Genomic DNA, 25,406 nt, shown 5'->3' with positions numbered 1-25,406 from the left:
CTATTATGTTTGCACGGCCAGAAAATGTCCTGTTTGGCTTGGCTTGGCTCAGTTATTTGGATATCTGTTCGTGTTGAAATAGATAATTGGGACGGCTTGATAGTGCAGTCCTTTCCTGGATTTAATTTCTATAGAAATCGGATCCAACAACCAACAGCTATTCGGTGCAGCACCAGCATGTGCTATTTGCAGTGGGTTTATTTAAATTAATAAATAAATCCTTTAACCTTTGGCTTACTATCACACAGATTTCCTATATATTGCCATTGACGTTTTCTCATGGTATTTATTCCTGTATTATGAATCTTCCATGAGAGATTCTTTGAAAAATGGAATATGTGATTGTGGGTACACAGGTATAGAAAGTTAATGTATGGACTGAATGTTGATGACATGCTACATGCTCCACAAATTTAATGGGTCTGCACAATATTGGTACCAAGCCACAATTTGTTGAAACGAGGATAAATGCTGCAATGTGTTATTCATTCACCAAGAAGGATATATCTTGAACCATTTATATGAACTGGCCATGTCTATCCAACTCTTTGCTGACGGGTTTAATCAAAAGACAGCATGTTGCACTTCACAAACATATTGCATGCTGGTTATCTCCATTTGCATATTGCATGTCTATGTTTGAGTTTCAATGAGGAGGTAAAATGAAGTGAAACACGAGAACAAAAGGATCGTTTATAACACGTTGTTTGTGTTATTGTTACCTCTGCCACCAAAAGTGAATGGAGGTTATGTTTTCACCCCTGTTTGTCTGTCTGTCTATGAGCAGGATATCTCAAAAAGTTATGGATACATTCAGACGAAACTTTGTAGGTGGGTTGGGTGTGTGACAAGGGTGAATTGATTCGATTTTGGTGAAGATCTGGATGCTAGAATTTTGTAAATGATTCGTCATTGAGAGCTGATGAAGCCAAAAACGATATATAGCACGATATCTCAAAACGGTGGGCGGATTCAGACGAAGCTTGGTGGACAGGATGGTGTGTGACAAGGATGAAAATGTGACTTTAGAAATGACGTAATCTGCCCTACATTTGCCCGACGTGCATGCCCAGAAATCCCGAGAAACGAAGTAAATTGGGGTGGCCTGGCCATATTTCATATCTGCCAGATAATGATGGTAGAATGAAACTACAAAAAAAAACTTTTAAAGAAGCCGAATGTACTTGTAAACATACCTGCAAGAAAGGGGTGTGCCCCTACACAGCGAAACAGTTCGAGATATTCCTGATCGACTCGTCCAAAAAGTTGATATCTTATAATACATACTAGGAAGAGTACAAGTCCCAAATGACGGGAAAAGCTAGCGAAAGTATCTGTCCCCATTGACTGGGAAAGTTTAAGTTAATCTATCAATTTAAATAATATTTCATCGGCTTTAAAAAGGTCATTTGTGTGTTGCACTCGTGGTTTTGCTCGGAACCAAAGCTCTGAGCTACTTATACCGCCTATGAATGCACAGACACCACGGTTCGCAATATATTGTCGTGGTGTGGTCGGCCTAAGTTAACCCCCCAACCCAATTTGTGGTGGCAGGCGGTTAACACCGCCAACTTCCCGGGACAGCCGAGCGGTTCCTTATTAAGAGGAGGCGGACACGTTGATTGACATAGATTTCAACACATACTCAAACGGCATGGTGGAGGGCAATAGCGGACGGGCAGAGGATTACGGCACAGGAGCACTGCACCAGGACAACACAAGGGGTTTAAACCATGAACCTACTACAATTATACGAATGCAATTTGTTCAAAAGGAATACATTTAATGAATATGCACAAATACTTACAAGACGATAATTCAAACAGTAATAATCCTATGGTCGAGGCCTCGCACACCGGCGCAAACGCAAAGGGTGACAAAATGAAAAGAAAAAAAACCCTTTTCTAAGTACACTGGTACTCAGCTTGGGCCAGAGCTGTTCCCTGTCGAACCCAGAATGGAGGCGTCTCCACCAGCAGGTGCACACGCAGGCAGAATGGTGCTTCTCTCGTCGCAGGGTAGACGTACGCCAGGCAAGCTACAAGATGCTTTCCACACGTCGGCTCAAGAACGTTCCAGCCTTCCTTTTCCAAAGGTGCCACCTGCATCATGCAGTCCTCACACTGACCTCGTGTGTGTGCTCTGCCAAACTCCCATCCTTTCCAGATTGAAACCTTTCACAATCCACCCGTCCAATGTGCCAGCCTCTCCTGTCTTCGATCACTCCCCTCTCGTCCCATGCAGTAGGAACCTCCCACGCCCTCTGCAATGCACTTTATATCCTCCGCCTCCGGGGCATGGCCTGCTCGCCCCCAAACCCGGGAAGGCGGGGCTTCTCCTGTTTGTTGTTGTTTCAGGGACAAGTTTCCCAGCTTTACTGTCTGGCTCGTAGTATATAAAACATAGGGAAAACCACAGAGGGCAATCACATACTGGGGGACTTATTTTTACTTCCTCGGCTAATTAATACCGCACCACCCCTTGTGTGGTGACACGTAACACTTAAGCTCACAGATTCCCTAACTTGGATGCATCGAGATGCCTCTACTCCTCCATGGACCAAGCAACTCGACACAATGCTAAACTTCTTTATTAAATCATTCCATCTACCCCCACAAACATAACAATATAATAGAAGACTTCCCTTTCAAGTAACTTCAACACAGAATGAGCCCATTTGGCCCATGTAGCCTGTACAATGGTTGCCAACATAAGATTTGACTTGTATACAGAGTCGTGGCTCGTGGAAGAGCTAGCACTAAATGGATCAGGACAAAAGGAACAGTAGTGAGGTTAGGGTGGGAGTGGGGGTGGGAGGACACCAACAGTGGAGTTGCACAAAATAGAGGGAGAATTGGACAAACAATGGGGTAGGGAGGAATGGGGTGGACAGGGTGGATACAGAAGGAAACTTATTCTTCTCCCCCCCCCCACCCCAATCATTCCTTTTCCCCCTCCTCTATCCCTCCTCTCTCCCCCTTTCTCTCCATCCCTTCCCCTCCTCTCTTCCTCCTCCTTCTACACTCTCCTGTCTCTCTGCCACTCCTCTGTCTCTGCACCACTCCCCCTTTTCCCTCCCTTCTTTCCCCAACTCCCCTCTCCCTGCCCATTCCTCCCCACTCCCTCCCCTCTCTCCCTGCCTTCCTGTCTTTCCCTCCCCCTCCCCTATCTATATATGTCCGTACTCTATCCTTTTTTGAACGTCTTTGATTTCCTTGATATTTGATGTGCCATACTCATTACTGAGCATCGGTGCCGCTGACGCAGCTTCCTGAGCAAGGGTTATACTGAGTGGTTTGCCAGTGCCTTCCCAGTAGTAGTTTGGGCAGAAATTTGTAATTTAGCCACAATGCCAGCGAGAGCTCACCCACTATTCATGAAGGACACCATGTCCATGGGGATCTTTAATGTCGGAAGACAGGATTTCCGTTTAAGGTCCATCTGAGGGATGACGCACACATTAATGAATCACCCTGTGTGTGAAACACCAGGATGACAGTTTATAGCTGGGTCACGATTCAAACCCAGGTTAGACAATTTCGAGTGAGCATGCGTACCTCTCAGCTTTCCTGCCGTGATCTGGTGATTCATAACTTCATAACAACTGAAAAGATTTTTTACTCATTGTGATCATATAATTTATATTGCCTTCCTGCCTCTAGTATCGAAGAAATTTTTAAAAACTAAACGTTTAATTTTTAATTTGTATTTATCGATGTCAAAGTGATAGGTCGTATCATGGAAGATCGTACACAAAGGGGAAACATCGTGTAAAATAAAATTTCACATTTTCGGCGAGCCAGCCACCGCCTATTCCACCGCAGAACAACACGTGACCAATGCAGGTGAGTGACCCCTGAACTTTGTTCAAGTCAATCGATTATAGTATTCAGTAAAGTGTGAATATTGTCGAGCGCTCGCCAAGTGGTTTAAGCACGACAACGAAACGGTTGATAAGGAATGGCTGGCTTGGTAAGCAATGATCCATCATATTAAACACCTCCCGGAGATGCCCAAGCAATGTCCGAATTGGACAAATGAACTTAAAAAAAAAAATTCGCAATCGGAACTGCTGCTAAGTTCAATCCTGGAGCTTAAGTTTTGTAATTGGCTTAGTTTAAGAGATTCTCAAGGATATGGCATGTGCAGAAAAGAAATAAAAGCCATGAACGCTGGCCTCTCTGGGCGTTTGTAAGTATTGTAATATATCCAGCGATTTGTGCGTATGATGAACAGGCATTCGATAATATGAGTGAGGAACGTGAAATTTTTTTTAATTTTTGTTAATCGTCCTGTTCCAAGTCAAGGCATGGTTGAGCAGACCAAACAAAATGGCGAATCAAGTCCCCAGCGAGGAACTGAGGACGCCTTAAGATGCCAGCGAGGTGGCCGAGAATGTGCCTGATAAAGGATATAATTAAATAAGGCCGTCAATCATCTTCAAAAAGCTGGTTTTAATTAACACAAACACCCAATTTTTACTCATTCACTACCTTGGAGTTACCTTAGTATGCATGCAAAGTTTAAGGCTGCTAGGTTTCATGGTTTTGGAGTTATGAGGGAGACGCACACAGACATTTATTAGTATAGATTGCTTTGAGAAGTATTACAATATATCCTCCATGTCTGTGACTCTTCATTCTAAAGGGTTCCTGCTGTTGTAGATTAATAAATGTACCGTTTGAACTGCTGTATTAAGCTCCCAATCCTACTACTACTTAAATCATGGAAATACTGACTTTTGATACGGGTATCTTTACGATTAAATGGACACAAATTTTTGTACCAAGTAAATCGATTATTGACTTTCCTGCAAAGTAAATTGATTATTGGCTTTTCTCCCAAGTAAATCGATTATTGGCTTTCGTACAGCCATTTCTATTGTGCACTGACAACAGGAACCCTTTAGAATAAAGTGATGGACACACACACACACACACACACTTCTCCTTTGAGTAATAGATGAAGTTTTTTTTCTTTTTCTTTCTCCTTGACTCATCAACCAAATGTGACATTGTGCTATATTGCCCAGACTCTTTCAATCATTACCCAAGAACAGGCTTGGTTAATGCAGGGTGCATTTTTATTACATCCAAGAGTTTAGTGTCAATAAATGAAGCTTTCTTGATAATCTGTAGAACATAAGTTTGTCAACCTGAATTTGTACAAAAAGTCTGTCTTTCTTGTTATAAACATCCAATACTGCAGACATAGAGATTGACTTATTTTCATGTAATAGCTGCTGCTAATTGCACTGCCTTGGCTACTATACACCCAAAAGGAATCGGATTGTACAGAATTGAAAGCTGAGTAGCAAAGCCATGATGTTAGCTGTTCTTTTATCGACACATTCAAACAAAAGCACAACAATTCTATCAGTGGTGTCACATGATTATGGTTGACTCATTATGCCCTTAGGGCAACTTGTCGTGGTTTCTAAGATGAAAAGGAGTTCGCAACAATTGCAGCTGCTGTTTCTGGAGTCGTCCACACACCCAAAACAGGTCCAATATTCTTGTGGTATGATGAATATGATTGGTTTTTTTTTCTCTCGGGATGATAGTTGGTCATGATCCCTTTTGATACCTGGACTTGGTTGATAAACTTTATTATCTCTTCGATCTTTTTAAAAATGTTAATATTATGGTGTTCAAAAAAAAAGAAAACATCAGAGATAGGACTTGTGGCTTCTCGGCAATGGAAGAATCGACATTTACTCGCCTTTTTCATGATGATTTATTTACATAGCCTTTCATGTCTACCATATGGTAACCAGCTCGAGTCGACCCTTAAAGGATTCCAATGAAGATGCATAACACTACTATTTTGGGAAGTTTGTTCCACGCATCAATCACTGACTGACTGCGGATCTGTCCTGCAATGTTGTTTGTCAATCTTTTAAGAATTCCCTTGAATCTGATATAAGGAATGTTGAAAGAACCGATCTGCATTGTGCTTTGACTATTTAAGGTCACGCCATATGGCTATGCCAATATCTTTCCAAGAAGTAAGTTGACTCGATTGCTTTCCGAACATGAAGCAACACACTTGGTCTTCTTGGAATTGTGCCATTCTCTGCATTAAGTGCATAGGGACTCGAGGTCTGATTGAAGACCTTGTCAAGACAACATGGTTGGAAATGTAGGTAAAAGGCTAGCAGAATTTTCTGGAGGTGGTTCACACACTCGCCTCTGTCCAGTCTGGGTTTGAATCCCGATCTAGCTATAAACTGATATCCTGGTGTTTTCACAGGCAGGGTGATTCATTCATGTGTGTGTGCTGTTCGTCGGATGGGCGGTTAATTGGGTGTCCCGTCTCCCGGCATTAATTGGTAGATGTGAAAGATCCCATGGTGTCCTTCATGAAGAGTAGGTGAGCTATTGCCAGCACCCTGAACAAATTCCTGCCCCTACCTACAGAGGGCCCTCAGCCAGTGATGCTACCCTGCAGCCTTGTGCTGCATACGAAAGAAGATCTAGGTTATGTAAAGATACAATGCGGTGAAAAATTTTTTTCAGACTTTATATGTTTTACTAAGCAAATATATAAATATTTCATCACTCACTCACCTACATGTAGAACATCTAAAGTTATCGAGCAAAGTCACTTGTGCATTTGTACCAGAATTTCACACCTGAGTTTTGTAATTTGGTTAATTAATATTATTGGACGGGTGTTTAAATTGTTTTCTACAGGATGTTCTTACTCAGGACAGCTGCCCAGAATTCCATGGATACAACACGAAACGTAACAGGGAGCAGGGCCATCTTCTCTAGGTCAAGACAATACATTGTACATGACCTCCTTTCGGAATAAACATTGGAGAAAGCAAATTTGATCCAGTTGATTTGAGTATTTTGCATGAAATCTCATAAATCCCTATTTTTCTAGGATTTTGGCGCTTCGGGCATAAAGGGGTTGATATCTAAAAATGCTCAAGGGATATTACCGAGCACCCCCCCCCCCCCTGTATTTTGAAGAAGTACCCCCAGGCTACAATCTAAATGCACCAAAATCCATCCATCAATCTAAATGAAACTCTTCAATACTAAACTGAATGCTCACTTCTATTCCTGCATTCCTCTAATCTCGTCTGGATCCAAATCCCGCTGTTGCCTCATGTCCCTCTTTCTGATCCTTCAAGAGTGTGCTGCCTATCCTCACCTCATGCTTCGCCCCACACCCACCCTGGCTCTTTTCTACTCCTGCTGAACCTTCCCCACCTCTTTCCTTTCTGCCACTCATCCACTCAATGTGCGGTCTTTTTTTCCTGTTCCCCCTTTGATCGTCTATTGCACTCAACCTCCTCAATTGCCAAGCTGTTGGACATGGAGTAATGGTCCGGGAAAGGTTTTTATGGCAGGTTTTGGCTCCCCCTCCAATCCTTTGGCAGGCTTTCAATAAATCCTATGTATGTAATATATATATATATATATATATATATATATATATATATATATATATATATATATATATATATATATATATATATATTTTGCAGTATCTTATATTATAAAGCAGGAGTGGCTGTCCATCCCTGAACGACTGTCAGTTTTGGCACTTGCCCTGCCAAACCTTCTGTGGAACCTTTTGGGGTCCGAGCCTGCCCCTACCTACAGAGGGCCCTCAGGTGGGTTGGAGGCTTCGTAAATTCCTCAATACAATTATGATTTTGAGTTTTGATCCATACAAAGCTGCTCCCGATTCTGATGTAATGTCAGAATGGCGTTTCTCTTCTTTTACCTCACAAGTGTTTGTTACATTGTATTTTTTTATAATAATGGAATAGTATTTGTGATTGGAATGAAAATATAGAGATTGAGTTTTAAAGCAGAATGAGGAAATTATGTGAGGTTTTCCATCAGTAACATTCACAGATTCAGCATTTTGTGACATCAAAGATATATTACCCACCTTACTTCTGTTGGGATCAACTGCGGTGGCATTGACTCAGCCTGTCTTCCTTCTGAGGTCAGCAAAAATGAGTACCAGCTGGCTGGGATGATTGAGCCATTTGAGTATCCTGTGTCAGAGGGGTGACCCATCCAGGATTGTGCCCAATAGCCCAGGAGACTGCTTTGGCAGCACCGACGCTCTGTACAGAGTATGGTCGCAATGGATGGATGGGGGCATACCCGGCGCTGTTGCCCGGTGCTGTTCCATCTTTGTTGGCATTTTGAAGAAATCGTATTGGCTTATTTTTCTACTTTTTATTTTTCTACTTTTTATTTTTCTACTATTCTATTTTTCTATTCTATTTCTACTATTTTTCTACTTTTTATTTTTCTACTATTCTACTTTTTATTTTTTTAGTGATTTATTGGCTTATTTTTCTACTTTTTGTTGGAGCTTAAAACACTTTCCCCAACACCCATTAATGAATGGGGTCAGGGATCATTTATTATTACCTTTCACATAGCTATAAAGGCTGAGGCACGACAGAGCGATTGGAATTTTTTTTTTTTTTTTAATCCCACTTCCTTTTTTTTAATTTCCAATTTTTTATTTATTTTTATTTTTGCCTGAAACACTTCCTGATATTCACTGATGAACCTCTGAAAATTTGATGAAGGTCCATCTCTGAGAAAAATGGCAACACCCACAGATACAGACAGGCACACAAACAGCTCTCTTGTCACGTAGATCAGTGATCTTCACTATGTTTTTATATGGGGGCCACTTTTGCCGATAAGACATCAGTGTGAGAGCCGTCACACCGCCTGCAAGACACCGCAAGCAAGCATAATTGTTTGCAAACTGTCATCGACTGATGTAGTGATGTTACTTTTACGCTTCGCATTGGAACACTCATTTGAAACCATTGGGTTAATTTCATAGCATTTATGGCGGATTATGATGGGGGTGTTTTCACATTTGTGTATTATCGGCCACGTATCGGAGCCGCACTTTAGGCCACCAGGGGCAGCCAGTGGCTCGCGGGCCGCACAATGAAGAACGGGCATAGATGATTAATCGATCATCATTGACAAATTACTCTTCCACCATAACACCGACGACCCCAGACGATGAAGGATCCAGTTCTTGCAAAGCAACCCTACCAGGCACCACCTATGATGTACTGCACATGGTTTGCGATCGTTCTGTGTGACTTTACTTGGTCTGCACGTGATCCACAAAATTAGTTTAACTTCGCTGGGGTTGCAGACAATTTGCTTGAGAAATGTAATAGCTTGCTGGATCAATGCCCTGAACGGATTCGGGTCGTCATAAAGGTGGCATGCAACTTGTTAAATCATGATATTGGTCGCGAGGTGTATCGCACAAAGCATTTCGATCCTAATTTATGTCGTGTCTGGAATAAAGGTACGACCCAAAAGATCATACTATGTATACTTGGCTCGCTCTGTGATTGTGTTCGTTGTAACCAAGTTTTGGCTTCTCTCTCCATGCTCAGTCACTTTTTAAAGAATCTTTGTAATAGTTTCCCCAGGTTTACCTTCATGTTATTACACTGAGCGAGATTCTTATAAACCGGCTCAACTCTATGCCTGGTGTTGGCTTAATGGTTAGTAGTCCGGGAGTCTCAGGCTGATATTTTGTTGAACCTGGTTTTGCCTGGTAGTTTTTTTCTCTGATGTTTCTTGTTGCTTGGGGGTACCTCTTCAAAATACAAGGGGGTGCCTGGTGATATCCTTTGAACATTGTCAGATATTACAATATGACAACATGTACATACCTTAGATTGACATGTATGTATATTAACCCATTCTTTTCTTTTCTTTTCTTTTCTTTGCAGGGTTTACATTGGTTATGGATCCAGCGCCTAAGGAGTGCTACTTCAGTTGGAGGTTCAACTGCCAAGCGAAGAAGGAACCGTTGATCTGTGCAGGAGCAGTCAGAATAACGAACATTATCCGGTGCAGCAAGATATATGGTGATGAAAAACACTTTGAGCTTCAAAAAACATTTGACAAGAACAATGAATTCACATTGAAATGCCATAAAAGTTGTGTTTCAAGTTACACCTCAAAGACTCACACTGAACATCACAAACGTCAGATAGCCGGAGAAACAGATTCAAATATTCCTCGCAAGGTGACGAGGCGCTCACAGTCAGGGGACTCGGCTGAACCTTTCGATTTTCAAAAGCATTGTGTTTTCTGTGTTGAGTTTTCCAATCTTAAAAACGACAAAAAGAACCCGTCCAGATGGAGAGCTGCAATCTTATTCTGAGAATTGGAAACTAAGAAGTCTCTATAAGAAGTTTGTGGAAAGCGAAATGATGATGTTGTAAAAAGTGTCCAACACCGTCTTGAAGGGACACTTGGTGATCTGCATGCTGCAAATGCCCGGTACCATGTGGACTGTCGACAAAGATTTGTCAACTTTAGGTCACTCCCAGGGCAGGCCGCTAGTTGTGGAAGTTCAGAGGACACTGACTAAGATCGTCCCTTTGAGTCAGTTGTAGAGATGATGAAAGCTGACCAGTCAAAAATGTGGAATTCCGTTGAACTGTTTGCAGCCTATACAGACCTTGATGGGAATAAGTTTTCGAGGAGGACCGTTATCTGGCAACTCCAGCAGACATTTGATGATGATCTTTTACTATCCTCACCTGGGATAGCTAATATCATTGCTTTTCGTAGTTGTGCCTCGCAGACTCTCCGACTTGTGAAGGATGACTAGGATGAGATGGAGACAATCGCAACGAAAGCTCGCAAGCAAATAATTCAGGATGTGAAAAACATTGTTACTGACGAGGAACACCATAACATCAGCATTAATAAGGACGTTATCAAAGAGTCGGTGAGTGACTTTCTGTTGATGTTGTTAGCAAAGGTTTCTTCAAAGTTGGATAATACCCTTCCTGCACTGCTCATAGGTTCAATTGTCACTAGTATTGTCAAGTCCCAGACGACTTGTTTGCAAGTAGACCTTGCAGGAAAGATGGTAGAGTCCAAGAAGCTTATCAATAGCATGTATTCCTATGGTGTCTGTTGTCCATACACAAGAGTATCACAGGTTTAAGAAATCTGCATCTCAGGCAGCAGTAGCAGAGTTGAAGTTATGTGGCATATCTAATGCTGACGATTGTCTAGTTCAGGCTACTGTAGATAATTTTGATGCTGACATATCCTCACAGAATGGTAGGCAGTCCACACGTTCACTCGCTGTCCTTCTCACACAGTACTCGCAGACCCCTGCAGACCCCTGAGAAGGGGGAGGAGCAAACCAATCCAAAGATCAAGAGGATCCTTAAAGATTCACCACACATTCCATATGACATAGACATCCACAGATACCACGGACCCAAACAGCCTCCATTGCCACCAAATAGAGCCACAAAGGCTGTCTGCTCCCTGAAGCCACTTACTCACCAAGTAGTTGTGGTTAGGAGAGCTTCAGAAGCTGACCTTAGTTTTTCACAGGATGTTCTTACTCAGGACAACTTCCCAGAATTCCATGGATACAACACGAAACATAACAGGGAGCAGGGCCATCTCCCCCAGGTCAAGACAATACATTGTACATGACCTCCTTTCGGAATAAACATTGGAGAAAGCAAATTTGATGCAGTTGATTTGAGTATTTTGTATGAAATCTCATAAATCCCTATTTTTCTAGGATTTTGGCGCTTCGGGCATAAAGGGGTTAATATCTAAAAATGCTCAAGGGATATCACCGGGCACCCCCCCCCCCACACTGTATTTTGAAGAGGTACCCCCAAGCTACAAGAATCAGCAGAGAAAAAAAACTTTACCTGGCAAAACCAGGTTCAACACCATGGCTCCTGAACTATAGGCTCGTGGGCTTGGGATCCAAGGATCCTGAGTTAAAATCCCACTCAGTGTTGAATTAATACCAGGTGGGGTTGATTCTGCCTGTCATCCTTCCGAGGTCAGCAAAAATGAGTGCCAGCTTGCTGATATACTGTGTCGGAGTGGCAACCTGTCCAGGATTGTGTCCAATAGCCAAAAAGACTGCTTAAGCAGCACCAACGATCTGCACAGAGGATGATCCCAATGGATGGATGGCTCAATTTTGCCACAACAATCCGAACAGCCAATATTGTAGTGAATCCATCCATCAATCTTAATGATTGGTCTACTCCAACTAATTTAATGGCCCCAATTATTTCATCTTGTGAGGCCCAACTCTTTCACGAACCCGCTGGCCAGGCTTATCATTCGAGTGAAGTTGCAGGCGTTTTAAATTTGGCCATGGTCCTGGTGATAGCTCACCTACTCTTTGTGAAGGACACCGTGGGATCTTTAATGTCCACCAACTAATACCGGCAGACGAGACGCCCAGTTTAACGTCCATCTGAGGGATGGTACACACATTGAGGCATCGTCCTGCCTGCGAGCCACCAGTGTGGCAGTTGACAGCTAGATCAAGATTCAAGCGCTGGCTAGTCAGATCAGAGGCGAGTGCGCACTGCGCATACTTCTAAGGCTAGGCTATCCTGCAGGTGCATGTTCATTTATAAAGAAAATATATTTACATACTCCTATATATTGCTAAATAAAAAGTTGGCATAAATTTTCTTGGACTGTATTTTGTTCTTAGAACTTTTTGAGCACCCCTCATAAGTGTGGATTGATGTTTCCCCAAAAACTATCGACCATTCATCAGTGATCTGAAATTCCCTTTTTTCATTTCCAATTGGATACATTTTGTGTCCGTGTATGTTTATGCGCCCCACATGCGTGTGATTATACAGGAAATCCAAATTTTGGAGGTCTTTATTTTGCAAATCCCAACTATTATTCCACAGGTGTCGTCCATCTATCTATAATTCCAGGTGTGTGTGTGTGTGTGTGTGTGTGTGTGTGTGTGTGTGTGTGTGTGTGTGTGTGTGTGTGTGTGTGTGTGTGTGTGTGTGTGTGTGTGTGTGTGTGTGTGTGTGTGTGTGTGTGTGTGTGTGTGTGTGTGTGTGTGTGTGTGTGTGTGTGTGTGTGTGTGTGTGTGTGTGAGAGAGTGAGACCACTGTATCTCGACAACCTCTGGTCCGATCTAATTGAAACTTGCCAGATATATTGCTGGGGACCTGAGGATGTGCCTTTTCAAGGTTTGATATTAATCGGACAAGTGCTTCGCAAGTTATGGCCATTTATTTACCAAACCAATGGGAAGACACGTTGTTGCGTGGGCGTGGCCGATGGTGAAGGGAAGCTCAGCCGCGTTCCCCATTACAGGTTACAACGTACGGGCTTCCAGAGAGTGATGACTTCGTGTATTCTAATAATTTCTCGATTTCTTATGCGCATTTATAGATAAACACAATGGCCCAAGTTATGATCGTTTTCATATTAGACGGTGCATAAATTTGGGGAACATCAGAGTCAGCTGGTATGCTCCGAAGCAGGACGTAAATTATTTTTTGCACGTTTTTTTTCTCCTCTTTCCTCTTCTCTTTGTGTTTTTCCTTGCGATGACATTGGGAAAAGGCAAAATACGTTGGCGCTAATTGAATAATTGGCCATTAAGAATAAATTGCGAATAATCGTAACTGCCATATGCGAACTTCCGGACAGTGAGGACTTCACTTCCGGAGAGTGACGATTACTGTATTCTTTCTCGATTCTTTCTTTCTCGATTTCTGTACTTTCTCGATTTCTTTCTCGATTTTCTTAAACCTAATACCCCAATCCAGTCAGTGACGATTACTGTATTCTTTCTCGATTTTTTTTCTTGATTTATTGACTTACTGTATTCTTTCTTTCTCGATTTCTGTACTTTCTCGATTTTATTAAACACAATGCCCCAATCCAATCGTCGTTTACAACAGCGAAGGAACGAAGCTGCGCGTCGTGCACGCGCAATGGAATCTGACGAAGCACGAGCTGCTCGCTTGACACGCAATGCAACGGGCATGACAAGGCGTCGTGCAGCTCAAACGGATGAAGAACGAACTGCTCGCTTGGCAGACAACACTGAACGCGAGGCAAGGCGCCGTGCAGAGGAAACTGATGAAGAACGAGCTGCTCGCTTGACATGCGACGCTACGCGCGTGACGAGGTGTCGTGCAGCTGAAACGGATGAAGAACGAACTGCTCGCTTGGCAGACAACACTGAACGCGAGGCAAGGTGTCGTGCAGAAGAAACGGATGAAGAACGAGCTGCTCGCTTGGCAGACAACACTGGACGCGAGGCAAGGCATCGTGCAGAAGAAATCCCTCACCAGCGAGAAGACCGGCAAGTAAGGGATGCCCTGCGCCATCAGGACGTACACCGTGCGAGACTAGAGCAGGCTCACAGTGAGAATCGCAACCTTGCTCGATACGATGATACCGATTTCTTCCGAGAGCAACTTCATGTTGAGTACAGGCATGCGTTAAGCAGGACCTCATTATTTCAATGCACTAAATGCTCACATTGTGATGCTTTTGTGTGGACCGAGGAGAGAAGAGGATTTTGCTGCAACCACGGCAAGGTTGACCTTAAGCATGATCCTACGAATCCAAAACCCGGTTCAATTCCATCACAACCTCCAGATGCTATTAAAAACCTTTTTCTTAACCAGGACTTTGTGAAGCGCGCGAAACAGTATAACAACGCGCTGGCAATGGCAAGTATCATTGTCCGAGAGATAGGTATGCCTGGCTTCAATCCTGGAGTGCGCATACAAGGTAAGGTTTACCATTACATTGGTGCTCCTCTTGCCGATCTGGGTTGTACCCCACGCTTTGCTCAGATCTACTTTCACGATCCAGCCCATGAGCTGGAGTTTCGTCGTGCCCACACCTCGAACAGTAGCCTGAATGAGAATTTTTTGCTCAGAGCACAACAGGCCATTCATGAGTGCAACCCATACGTCCAGAAATTCAAATTAGCCATTAAGTTTGTGGTTCATAATGATAGCGCAAATGAACTGAAAATTGTGTTAAGAGGTCGCACGCGGCGCCGAGACCTTCATCATGGTACCGTCAACCTTCCCTCACCAGACAGCGATGTGGCTGTCATTGCTCCAGGGGCAATGACAACAGAGCAGTTTGGAAGGCTGGCAGTCGGTGTTCACCTCAGAGGAGGAGGTTTACAGACAATAGACGCCATGCATCCAGCGTATGATCCTCTATCATACATACTTCTGCTACCCTGCGGCTCCCAGGGGTACCACACTGAGTTAGCAGGGATAACGCCAACATCTTTCTACCGCTACCATCTCCAAGTACGTGATCCTACTCATCACTTCAATCTACTACTTCGTGGTGGAAAGTTGACACAGCAGTACGTATGCGACATGATGGCAAAAATTGAGTCGCACCGTCTCAATTGGATTCGCTGCAACCAGAAGTTAATTAAGGCAGAAAAGTATAAGATCATCGTTGATGCGTTGAACAGTCACGCTGAGGTGTGACCTGGATGCCTCACCATTCTGCCGCCGTCAATTTATGGGTCGCCACGTTGGTATGCCAAAGAATTTCAGGATGCAATGGCTTTGGTCCGAATCAAGGGACAACCTGACTTTTTCCTAACATTCACCTGCAACCCAAAGTGGCCAGAAATTAAACAATCACTTTTTGAGGGTCAGTCAGCCAATGAAAGACCTGATATCATCGCCCGGGTGTTTCATATGAAGGTGGAAGCACTCAAAGCAGACCTCAAGAATGACATCTTGGGGCATGTGGACGCTTATGTGATGGTGAAGGAAATGCAAAAGCGTAACCTTCCCCATATACACATGCTCCTGACTGTGGTACCTCGCGACAAGCCCAGAACACCAGCAGATGTCGATCGCGTGGTCTCTGCTGAGATTCCTAACAAACGCACAAATCCGGAACTACACCGTATCATGACATCACACATGATTCACGGCCCATGTGGGGAATGGAACATCTCGAGCCCTTGCATGGCAGACCTGAAGTGCACAAAGGACTATCCCAAAGCCCTACGAGAAACGACAAGCTTCTCTGATGACTCCAATCCCCTGTACAGAAGACGGTTCTGGCATGCGGTTTGAAAGTTTTTTGTTTTGTTTGCACCTATGTGCACGCACCTACGGGCATGCACTAGTTCATCTAAATGCTGGAAGGGATGGAATCATGCCACATCTTCGGTGTCTGTTTTTTATAGTTTTATATATTTTTTTGTATACCTTGTTGAGGCTCGTATGAGAGCTAACACACAACGCACAGCAAGGGGGCATGAGACACGAGGGGGGGGGGAGTGGGAGGGACAAAATAGTGGGGAACAGACACATTAGGAGATCTGTGGAAGGGAGAGGGATGGGGATGGTACGGGGAACATGGGGAAGAGAAGATGGACATTACAGGGACTTTCAGGAAGGAAAGCAGGGGAATTGAAGGAAGTGGGCCTGGGCAGATTATCTGGGGTAGAAAAGATCGAGGATTTGGATGGGGGATAAGAGGTGGTGGTGAACAGTTGTTTTGAAAGCCTGGAGGGAAGAATGGGAAAGAATAGAGTGAGGGAGTTTATTCCAAAGGTGGGAAAAAAGAGGAATGAAAGAGTGAAGGTGAGCAGTGATTCGTGATTTTGGTAGTTTTACCAGAAGGGGGTTTGTTGGAGGACCTTGAGCGCCCTGTGGAAATGTGGTGGGGACAAATCGCAGAGAGAGCAGGGGGGGCAAGGCAGGAGAGGAGACTGTAGAAGACAGAAAGACCACCGACCAACCTGCGGTGATTGAGTGAGAGGCCCAAAGACTCAGCTTCATTACGGGAGATGCCGATGATCCTAAATGCCCTGGTTTCGACAGCGTGAAGCCGAGAAAGGTGGGAGGCAGGAGCACCAGCCCAGAGGGGAGAGCAGTAATCCATCAGGCTATGGACAAAAGCTTTGTAAGTGGTCAGGAGCTCAAGAGGGCCGAGGAAGGACTTTGCACGACGGAGGATTCCGAGTCGGCGACTGGCTTTTGAGGCGAGGTTGGAAATGTGACTTTCCCAGGAAAGGTCATGGCAGATAGTGAGACCCAGAAGCTTGAAAGAAAAGACTTCTTCCAGAGGATTGTTGAGAAAGTGGATGGGGGGGGGGTCTAAACGGTCCTTTCGAAGAGACATAGTGAGAGTGTGAGATTTGTCTGGATTGAAAGACATGTTCCACATGTTGGACCAGTTTGTGATTTTATCCAGATCTGCAGTGAGCGAAGAAGCTGCTGCTTGCCGGTCTGAGGGATTACAGATGATACGGCAGAGAGTGGAGTCATCACCAATGAGATATAGAGAATTTTCCAGAGAGTCGGAGAGATCATTGAAAACCAGAAAAAGAACAGGGCCCAGAACGCTACCTTGAGGAACTCCAGCCTGGACAGGAAGAGGGGATGAAAGAACTCCATTTAGGGCCACACGTTGACTGCGACAGGAGAGGAAGTCTGCGAGCCATGAGTGGAGATGGCCTTGGATACCAGAGGAAGAGAGTTTGGTGAGTAAGGCAGGGTGCCAGACTGTGTCAAAAGCACGTGATATGTCCAGGGATACGGCTCGGATTTCCTGTCAGGCATTGAGGACCTCCATCCATTGATGGGAGAGCAGAAGCAGCATATCCAGGGTAGAGTGACCTGGTCTGAAACCAAATTGATGATCGGAAATCAAGCCATTGGAGAAGAGGAAGGATTTCATGTCTGAAGCGATGATGGATTCCATAACCTTGCTGATGATTGGGAGAAGGCTGATTCATCTGTAGTTGCAGGGATCTGTTTTTTGCACCATTTTTATGCAGGGCAGTGATGTTTGCTGATTTCCAAGCAGATGGCAGAAGACCTTGAGCAAATGAGAGGGTGAATAGAACAGAGAGAGGGTGAGCAAGAGCAGAAGAGCAGGCTTTGAGAACACGTGGGCTGATGCCTTCTGGACCGGTTGCAGAATCTGAGTCGAGGTTTGAAAGCAAGCTCTCCACCCTGTTAGGAGAAAAGGACACAGAGTCCAGGGACAGCTGGGTGCGACTGGGTAAGGTGGGTAGAGAAAGTGATGGGTTTAGGACACAAGATTTAGCTGCTAACACCGAGTTTAGGCATTCAGCTTTATCACGTGCGGTATCAGCAGTGCGGCCAATTGAGGTAAGGGAGGGGATGGAGGGGGAACATACACCAGAATCAGATTTGCTCAAATGCCACCAGGATTTTGAGGAGGGAGAGAGTTTTGAGAGTTCAGACTTGAGATGAGAAAGATGTTGTTTTCTGGCTCTCCTGAGGGTAGATACACACTTGTTCCGAGCTTTGTGGAAGGAACTGAGATTGCCCTCAGTTGGGTTTGCTTTCCATTAGGCTTTCCTGTTCACTTCATTACGATCGACTGCAGACAATTTCTCATCCCTCTGGAATTTTCTGGTTTTACCCCATTGCAGAACAAGCCAAGTCTGCTATTTCTGGTTTGGTTGGGTTAATGGGGGTAACAACGATCATTGGTATGGATGGGGATGATGTGAGATTTTGGTGCACTGCCTGTTTTTAAAGGCCTGGAGGGAAGAGTGTGATTGAACTGTCTCTGGAAGGCTCATCCATAAACAGGCGAAAAGAGGAACAAAAGAATGGAGGTCTGCTTGCAGTAAGCCTGGATTTGGGGATTTCAATTTGGAGGGGGTTACGGTATTAATTATGAGTGCATCAGGGAGAAGGACCAGTAGTGTAGGCATATTTGCAATTTCGTGTATTTTTTAATGTTAAAAGCAAAAGCTCACTTGATTTTGTAAGAAGGTATCATAAGCTTAAAAAAAAATTAGGGTGGCATTTTTTCTGAACATTCTAAGGGTATGAAATCCAAGATGGCGTCCAAAATGGCCGCCGAACACTAATAATGCGATATCTTCGCGAATACATGTGATACAATTACAAATGAAGTGTCTAAATATATATTTTCTGAGTCCAGGAATCTAATGAAATCATCAAATTTATGTTATATGTATGATCTACATGCCAAATTCCAAAATGGCCACCGTGCACCCGCAATGTAAGCTATACCTTCTCCCTTTGCATGCATTACTAAGCCAACAGGATTTTGTAATTACAAACCAAGTATCTACCTATTTAAAGACATGTATTTTTCACAAAGAATACATAATTAACAAACCAACAAACAGATCTAAATAAAATTAAATACTTGAATTACTGTTCAATACAGTGTTCAATCTCTTAAATCGTTTAAACAGGAAGATGCAAAAAGTAATACTGGTTAAATGCCTGGCTTTCATTTAGTAGTTTTAACAATGGATATCAAGTGAATTATTATTTTGTGAATGTCATAGAAAGTAACACCTCAATCTTCACAGTCTTCATTTATCCCTGGTTGGACAGTTTTGTTGTTGCAGCTGAAAACCCAGCATCTACACACTTCCGTACATGGGATATTGTTCTTGCGACAGCTGCAACTTCCTTCGCATCCACGTTTGCACCCGCACTTTATGAGGTGCAATGTTGCTTCAGGAGCTGGTGGATTCAAACAGCGAACTGGAGAGAAGTGACTTGAACCTGCATCAAATGTCCAACCAAATGCAGTTGGTGCTGGGAGGCACGGGTGAGTTTCACAAGCTTTTCTCCAAATCGTGGATATGTAATGTGCCCGACGAATGTGTAAGTCCAGTGAGCCAGAAGTTGGTGGGAGGTTTTCTCCTTCGGCTGCACGATTTGAGTAGAGGAACCAACGGAGCTCATTCACTTTTGTGTAGATTTCGGATCGATACAAAATACAGACAAAGTGTTCCAGCTGAGAGCATACATCAGCGGGCAGATCAATGTCATTCCCGAGCATTGCTAGTGCATCCAGGATCTCATCATCAAAAGACATAAATGCCTTGAAGCACGAGTCTTTGGTTCTGCCAGCAAATCTACCAGACATATCGGAACCTGTCGGAACATGAAAACCTAACAGTGCAGAAGCGCGCTTTGGTCCTAAGTTGTTGTATATGCTCCGCACAGAAATGTTCCTCTTCAGCCTGCCCTTTCCCGTAAGGAAGGTTGTGGATGTCGGTAAGTTTGGATACATGTAGACAAGCAACTACAAGATGTCTGTGTCTGGGGAACTGACAAAAAGTTCTGCTTCATTGAGGACAGTTAGAGCATGCAGTACAAGCAAAATGTCTGCCTCTTCCTGGCTGTGAGTGAGGAGCGAGTCTGGGATATCAACATTGCCCTTGATTTGTGTTCCTGAGGTCACCATAAGTTTTTTCAGTCTGTTGTTGGAGCTCTTGCTGTGACATAAAACTTTGTCAGCCAAATACTCGGTCAGTTCTCCTTTGGTGCGGATATCTGATAAGAAGTCCTTCAGGGAAATATTTTGGATTAAAGTGTTGTCTGCCGATCAGACTTGTATGCACATACGAAATGTTGTGCCATCACAGATACGCTTTGGTTCATAGATTCGGCCCTGCTGCTTGTTTTAACCTGATGTAAACCTTGGATAGCATGCTTGCAGAACAGTTGAAGCAATTGCAGGTGGTTCATAATTATCAAATGTTCCTTCGAATTTCCACGGGGTTGCGCTTGCAATGTCTCTTCTCAGTATTTTAGCTGCTTTCAGAAGGACTTTCACATCTTCTCTTCAGTCTTTTGTATCGGTAGCCAATGCACCAGCTAACAGGGTTTCCTTGGCTTTTGTAGAAAGTACCTGCTCAGGTTTGGTTTTGTCTGGAGGCCTGGTGAAGTGCACATCAGCAACGTTGTCCAAAATCAGTTGCTTTAAGTATGGTTTGTATCGCGGATTGTCGGGTAAAGGGAACCCATTGGCTTCTAGCAAACCAACATATGATTGTTCAATGTCGTTCATATTCAAAGCTGAACTGTTAGATGTGTCATTCATTTCAGTTTCCACCATGTCGAGCATCTCCAGGTCAGACACTAACTGTGCAAAATGAACATGCTGTTTTGGAGGTCTGTTAGCTTTTTCTATGTCTCGCTTTGCATGGCCTAAGCACAGAAGGTGATACTTCATATCCTCAGTAACTGCTGTAGGAAGATCAGGTGAGCCTACAACATTGCTCAGTTTGACTTTCAAAAGTTTTCTGTCTGTTTGTTGACCAATGGCTTTGAGCTGAGCTCCCATATTTTCAGTTGAGACGTCGTGCAATTTGTCTGCTTTGTCTTCCTGACAAATGACACACATATCCTTGTCGAAAGCCTGACTTGTCGAAAGTCTGGTAGATCGCTGTGATGTGGAACCACTTGTAGATGCAGCATCAGATTTTGGCGGTCGTCCTATTGTCTTCTGTTTTACATCACTGACACTGCCTGTCTCTAGTCCTTTCTCATATCTGGTCTTGGCTCGTTCAATGCATGTTTTATTTGTGAGATCCTTATAACATGTCTTGTGGTATGAAACACCATTCTGTAACAGTTCATGGGCAGACAAACCTTTTATGCGATTCTTTAATGCAGAGAATTCTGTTTCCCCATATGAACATCGAACATCAGTTGTTGTAATTACTTTCTCTACTGAAGGCAAAGAAGGACGAAGCACATAGTTTGTATAATCTGTTTGCTTGCTGCTCAACTGGCAAATAAAGCATAGTTCAAAATCCACCGTTTTTGACTTCTTGTTAGATGAAGACTTTGCCATTTTGGTTAATCCAAGGTCTCTATGCTATGTTATCATGGGTTATGGTTGCTGTGGGTACGTGCAGCCTGCAAAAGAAGAAAATAATATGTTAGTACACCGTAAAATGGACAAGTGGAACCTTAACATAAAGCGAACAAACTGCTGCCGATGACTGGATTCGAACGTCAATTTTCCGGCCGCCATGTTGAAATAAAAAGGCAGCCTCTGTCTCAAATTGTGCAAAATAAAAAGATTAGTAGTCAGGTGAAAGTTATTGTTATTATAGTCACCTCTATATACAAGTTCCAAGCCAAACTCATTCACAATGATTATGACATGATCTAACGATTAATTAATTAAGCTCCACCACATCCAAGCCTTTCCCGGAAAATCCTCTATGCATTATCCTATTATACAGCGAGACAGTTTTCCCGGAAGATTTTGCGGTGATAGCAAAACAAAATGGTTCGGGTCTTGTTGAGAGTGGTTCCAAGCAGTTCATGCTGGAAAAAAATTAAACCACATTAAGTTAATTTTAGTGTCAAATTTAGGGCGTTTTGCTACGGTGGTGGCCATCTTGGATTTCAGGCCGTTAGAATGCTCAGAAAAAAATGCCACCCTCATTTTTTTTTTTTCATGTTTATAGTATCATCTAACAAAATCAAGTGAGTTTTTGCTTTTAACAAAAAAAAATACACGAATCCTTTTTTTCATGACAAATATGCCTACACTAGTTAGAGGGCTGAGAGAGTGGAAGGAACTAAATCTGAGAAGCCACCAACCTATCTCCAATTAAGAAACACTTTGTTCTTCGGCCTCATCAAGGGCAGTGTTGGGCACAAAAGCGATAATCTGATAACAGATAATTGTCGAAGTTAACTTTTTATCGGACTATTATCGGAAGTTAACTTCCATTTATCGTTATCGGACCAGTTAACTTCCGATAACTCGATATTTTTTTTTTTATTTTTTTTTTTTTTAGTCTGATAATATCTGTTAATTTTTTGTCCGATAACATTTTTATCATTTTACTTTTTTTCAGGTTCTTCAGTATCATCGTCAACTTGACAGCGTTCATTTCTTGCTTACCAGTGACCAAGCATTCTTTGCAACTTACAAGACGACAATCTACAACCATGGAACACCAAGAAGAAGTTCGTGACATTGAGATAGCCTCTGTCTCAGGAACTTCTGAGTCCCAATCTGACTCTCTGTCTGTGGCGGAAACTTCTCAGCCATCTAGCAGCCAGGCCGCCACCAGCCAGGACCAGGAGCCTTTCCAAAACCCCTGGCCCCACCTGGAGCGTTACTTCAAGCTCAGCCGTCAGGATAAGGACAACAAAAAGGTACTCTATTTTGAGTGCCAAAAATGCCGCCCGACCAAGAAAATTGTTTGAGGCCATGTCACCAGCCTTAGTAATTTGAAGTCCCACATCAAGAGGACACACCCATCCGTAGCTATCCATTTTGAGGAGGAGATCAAGGCTGGCTCTGGCCGTGGCAAGCGCCGCCACCACACCTCCGGCAACAGCAGCGTGCACAACTTTGGCTCTGCCACCCCCAGGCTGCCCGCCAAAAAGGTCCGGCAGCCCACCATCGGCGAGGCCCTGGGCTCAGCGAGCACTGGCACTGCCGTACGCCAGTCCACTGTTGACGACAAGATAGTCCGCCTTTTCATCAACAACATACTCCCACTCCACTGGTTGAGTCTGAGGAGTTTGTTGACCTGGTGAGGACCCTCAACCCAACAAAGGTCAGCTTGTCCCGCCGCACACTGAGCAGGCGCATTGATGACAAACAACGGGCAGTCGAGGAGGCCGTCATCAACACATTTGATGGGCTGACCTACTTGGCGACCACTGCCGACTGTTGGACTGCTCACAATAGGTAATTATCATTTATGTATTAATAAATATTTATTGTACTAACTACTTTAAAAGTTTTAATGTAGTTGGTAAAATAAATAATTATGCAAAAAAGTGAATATTACTGTTTTTTGTTATAAAAATTGACGTAACTTGAACTTTAGTTTAATTTCAAAATGTTTAAAATAAAACTTAATAATCACTTAATCATTAATCAGTACTAATCACAATTTAATAATGTAGACTGTAGTACATTAATGTTTCTTTTTATAATAATTTGCGTAAATGCAGCTTCACTTTCATTTTAAAATGTTTAAAATAAAACTTCATAATCAGTGTATTAATCGATTAATCACTTAATCAGTAATCGCTGATTAAGTGATTATTGATTAACACACTGATTAGTATGTTTTATATTAGTTTAATTTACGCAAATTATTATAAAAAGAAACATTAATATTCAATCGTCTGTTTATATCATCTATTCAATAATGTAGATAGTAGAATAGGCAATTTTATGACATGTTAAAAACTTGTTATCTTTTTAAGAAAATAAATTGTATTCTTATGTCTGTTTCTTTGTTTTAGATCTTTCCTCGGCATGACAGCTCACTGGATTGACCCAACCACCAGGGCCAGGAAGCATGCTGTCCTCACCTGTACCCATCTGATTGGTCGCCACACTTATGATGTCATAACAGAGGCAAATGGTCCAGGTCCACGAGCGCTTCAACATTCAGGACAAGGTAGTCAGGACAACCACCAACGGGTCCAACTTCGTGAAGGCTTTCACCCAATATGGCGGCCAGGTGGATCTGTTGCCTGACCTCGACGATGTTGCCGAACCGCCTGAGGCCGACTCAGACAACGAGGATGACACGGCTGAGGGTGACGATGCCATCAACATTGTAACCCTCGGCGAACTCCTTGATGAGGAACCAGAGCACCCCAGTCTACCAGTCCACATGAGGTGTGTGGCTCACACCTTCAATCTGGTGGCCACGCTGGACTTGGGCAAGGGCCTCCTCAAGCAGACGGGCCCCGCCGTCGCTGCCTTCAACACCCTCAACAAGAAGGCCCATGGCAAGGCTCAGGCACTCTTCAATGCCCAGGGGAGGAGCCCTCAGGTGGGCGACGCTATCGAGGAGGCACTGGGCAGGAGGCTGGTGGTCCCTGGCAAGACAAGGTGGAATGCCTTGTATGACTCGATCGTCATCCTCAACAACATCCTGGCCACCAAGAAGACTGAGCTGAACAGGTTTCTTAACCGCATGGAGAAACTCACGGCCTTCAACGACCAGGAGATAACCTTCCTGAAGGAGTGGGCCAAAGTCATGTCCCAAGTGGCTATCTCCCTTGACACTATCCAGGCGGAGAAGAACGCCTACCTTGGAAGCCTCCTTCCCACAGTGGCCATCACCCTCACGAAGCTCAGGAACATGAGGAACAGCTTCGCCATCTGCAAGCCACTGGTCGACGTCCTGGTAGCAGCCATCGCCACCCGGTTCAACCACTACCTGAACGACCGGGACTGCCAGCTGGCAGCTGCCTTCCATCCAAAGTTCCGGCTCCACTGGCTGCACAGGTTCGATAGAAACCTAACGGTCTCTGTCAAGGCCGCCATGAAGGACGAGGTCGAGAGAGCACTGAGGGTCGTGAGGGACCGGAACGGTGACAACACCACCAGCTCCGCCGACAGCAGCATGCATGACGACCTCTTCGCTGGGTGGACGGCCGCTGGCTCACGTACCAGTGTCAAGCAGAAGGCCAAGAAACTTGTCGACACCTGGCTGGACATTGATGGGAAGGAGGGCATGGTCGACTCTGACTTCATGGGGCAGGAGATCCTCACCTACTTCTTCCTGAAGTACAACACCCCAATTCCGTCGTCTGCCACAGTGGAATGGCTATTCTCTCTCGGCAAGGACATTCTGAGGCCCAAGAGGTCAAGACTGTCAGCTGGGCCTAACTTTGAGAAGTTGATCTTCCTCAAGGGCAACCAGGATATAGTGCCATGGACTCGAACAAGACGCATAACACTGAACAACAAAAAATTTTTACTGGAGATGTGTAAAGTGATTTAGACTAATTTGGGGAC

The 25,406-nt window shown here is 43.9% G+C and overlaps 2 protein-coding genes across 4 annotated transcripts in view; both read left to right on the top strand.

Moving 5' to 3' along the window:
- Positions 1 to 699, top strand: part of MRPS15 (mitochondrial ribosomal protein S15) — a 62,946-nt gene extending 62,247 nt beyond the window's left edge. Inside the window, exon 9 of the mRNA XM_085879482.1 lies at positions 1 to 699. This exon is cut by the window's left edge and continues 329 nt beyond it. The gene's annotated coding sequence lies outside the window, so the exon portion shown is untranslated.
- LOC147034254 (uncharacterized) overlaps positions 1 to 25,392 on the top strand; it is a 25,601-nt gene extending 209 nt beyond the window's left edge. The window contains exons 2-6 of one of the 3 annotated variants that reach the window (XM_085879467.1): positions 7,502 to 7,630; positions 9,758 to 9,895; positions 19,208 to 19,427; positions 22,486 to 23,330; positions 23,897 to 25,392. In XM_085879467.1, coding sequence (XP_085735593.1) covers positions 24,016 to 25,392 — 1,377 coding nt within the window. In that variant the 5' untranslated portion in view covers positions 7,502 to 7,630; positions 9,758 to 9,895; positions 19,208 to 19,427; positions 22,486 to 23,330; positions 23,897 to 24,015. Of the gene's footprint in view, positions 1 to 6,695; positions 6,777 to 7,501; positions 7,631 to 9,757; positions 16,876 to 19,207; positions 19,428 to 22,485; positions 23,331 to 23,896 lie in introns of those variants that run through there. The other 2 variants (XM_085879457.1, XM_085879451.1) reach the window with 2 other exon arrangements.
- Positions 25,393 to 25,406: the final 14 nt, after the last annotated feature.

Source organism: Eptatretus burgeri, chromosome 1 (assembly GCF_056783735.1).
Source record: "Eptatretus burgeri isolate ZD-2024b chromosome 1, Ebu_testis_v1, whole genome shotgun sequence".
NCBI classification, from domain to species: domain Eukaryota; kingdom Metazoa; phylum Chordata; class Myxini; order Myxiniformes; family Myxinidae; genus Eptatretus; species Eptatretus burgeri.
The sequence above is the reverse complement of the archived record's forward strand: the minus strand, read 5'-3'. Positions and strand labels throughout refer to the sequence as shown.